Below are 2,397 nucleotides of genomic sequence, written 5' to 3' on the forward strand. Positions count from 1 at the left end.
GACGTCTGTCTTTGAGCTCATAACTGTCACTTTGAGGAGGAGCGAAAAAAAAGATCGATTATCTGATTGTTCAGTCGGTTTAAACTTCACGAGGGACAGATTTGCTTGAAATGACCCCGCTGATTGATAAGTCCTTTAGCTTTTTTTTCGGTGCAGGAAAATGGAAATTGAAAAGAGTGGAGAGCAAGGATGAGGCGAGCCAATTGTGGCAGCGCGCCCCGTGATTGGCGCAGCGCACGGCCCCGCCCCCCGCGCGGCTTGATATGGGATTTTACTGGCGCCAGTCGCGTCAGTCTGCGCCACATCTCATTAATGAGCTCTAACACAGCGCGGACTGAGAGAGGCTTTAAACGCGTCTAAGGTGCATTTTTTTTTTGCCATCAGCTGATCCAAACTGCAACAGGTAGATAAAAGAGGGGAGAAAATTGTCGCCTTTTATTTGCTTGTATTTTTAATCTGCAGTTCTGGGATGCGTTTACGTCACAGAGACCCTGACTCTTTGCAAAGTTAATATGACGTGTTATTTGTTTTGATTATTAAAAAAATCGTAAAGGGAAAAAATAGGTGCATGAGGTGATAAATAAACTTTTTGCTTTTGTCTTGTCTCTTTGCAGGCATCACCGAGGAGGAGAAAATAAAAAAGGACAGCAGCGTGTTGTTTAAGGATTCTATTTCCAAAGTAAACAAACTCAGACTTTTACAGTCCAGGAACTATACTTTTTTTTCTTTTTTAAGTGGAGGATCGAGTCTGTGCTTGGACACAAACACAAAAAGCGACATTTCGATTTTAGAGGACCGCTCAGCCATGGAGGTCGCAGCGGCGGATCAGTCTCGGTGGATGGCGCACCATCACGCCGTGCTGAACGGCCAGCACCCGGACTCTCACCATCACAGCCTGAGCCACAACTACATGGAGCCTATGGCGCCTTTGCTGCCTCAGGACGAAGTGGACATGTTTCTGAACCACTTGGATTCTCAAGGGAACCCCTACTACACCAACTCCCGGGCGAGGGTCACATACAGCCAAGCGCACGGTAAGATGCGCTCCGTTCTTATAAAACTCAAAGGATGACATGAGACACAATAATCTAAAACTGTTTTTTTTATCTGGAAAAGTTAGCATTTTTCTGTGTGGCTTTGTTGCTTTCCAACTCATTTGTTAATTAAATGAAAAGAAAACAAAATGTGTCCTGGCTGTTTCTGGACCAATTCACCAACATAAAAGGGATTTCTAGCAAATGACAGCAAGAGGAAAGGGAAGTATGTCACTTAACCCCCTCTCTGGGGCAGGAGCTCTGAGGGAGAGAGAGGCACTTCCCGGATATAAAATAAAAACCGCAAATTTACTAATAACAATCTTTAGTCCGAGAGCTGCTGCGGGGGAAACACAGTGCCCAGACCTGGACACTTTAAAAAAAATATTTTTATCTAAACTTTATCGGATTTTATTCTCACTTTTTTGTTGCTGAGAGTTGTGAGGCTGCTGTCATTTCAGGCAAACCATTTTGCGGGATAATAAAAAATAGAATTTCCTTTTGTTAATCAGAATATTTGTATTTGGAAATAAATGTCGGATTTGATTCATTTCGAGAGTTTAACTGGTAAGATTTATTTAAAAGAAAAAATATTTTTGGATTTATTATGGGATTATAGGAGTATTTTCAATTGAGTCGTTTCAGTGAAATGAGCGGATTATTTTTTTCTGATTTCAGCTCGCCTTGGGAATCAGGTTTGCCGGCCACACCTCATCCACAGCCCCGGGATTCCTTGGCTGGACCCCGGGAAAGCTGCCCTGTCCGCTGCGCACCACCACAACGCCTGGGCGGTCAGCCACTTCAGCAAACCCGGCCTGCACCCAGCCGGCTCCGGCTACCCCTGCAGCAGCAGCGCCGGCACGGCTCCCGTGTCCTCCCTCACCCCGGCGTCCCACTCCAGCCCGCACCTCTACAGCTTCCCGCCCACCCCTCCGAAGGACGTGTCCCCGGACCCGGGCCCCACGTCTCCGACGTCCACCTCGAACCGCATGGACGAGAAGGACTCGCTCAAGTACCAGGTGCCGCTGACGGACGGGATGAAGATGGAGAGCTGCAGCCCGCTCCGAGGCGGCCTGGCCTCGATGAACAGCCAGGCTCCGGCCACGCACCACCCCATCCCCACGTACCCGGCCTACTCCCTGCCCACACCCCACGAGTACAGCGGCAGCCTCTTCCACCCGGGCAGCCTGCTGGGCGGCTCGGCCTCCAGCTTCACGCCCAAGTGCAAAAGCAAAGCCAGGTCGAGCTCAGGTGAGTGTCTGAGCATCAGAGATCAGATTCCAACAGATATGAGGATTATATTATTTTTATATCGCTGAATCTCCTAAATGTAGTTTGGATAATGTGCGGATATATATATATA

The 2,397-nt window shown here is 48.1% G+C and overlaps 1 protein-coding gene across 4 annotated transcripts in view; it reads left to right on the forward strand.

The window, feature by feature from the left end:
- The first annotated feature begins 275 nt into the window (after positions 1–275).
- Positions 276–2,397, forward strand: part of gata2a (GATA binding protein 2a) — a 4,624-nt gene continuing 2,502 nt past the window's right edge. For 2 of the 4 annotated variants that reach the window (XM_014009824.1, XM_014009826.1), the window contains exons 1-3: positions 295–403; positions 615–1,034; positions 1,713–2,285. In XM_014009824.1, the coding sequence (XP_013865278.1) occupies positions 806–1,034; positions 1,713–2,285 (802 nt within the window). In that variant the 5' untranslated portion in view covers positions 295–403; positions 615–805. Of the gene's footprint in view, positions 404–614; positions 1,035–1,361; positions 1,602–1,712; positions 2,286–2,397 lie in introns of those variants that run through there. The other 2 variants (XM_014009825.1, XM_014009827.1) reach the window with 2 other exon arrangements.

This window comes from Austrofundulus limnaeus, unplaced genomic scaffold (genome assembly GCF_001266775.1).
Source record: "Austrofundulus limnaeus strain Quisiro unplaced genomic scaffold, Austrofundulus_limnaeus-1.0 Scaffold62, whole genome shotgun sequence".
Lineage (NCBI taxonomy): Eukaryota > Metazoa > Chordata > Actinopteri > Cyprinodontiformes > Rivulidae > Austrofundulus > Austrofundulus limnaeus.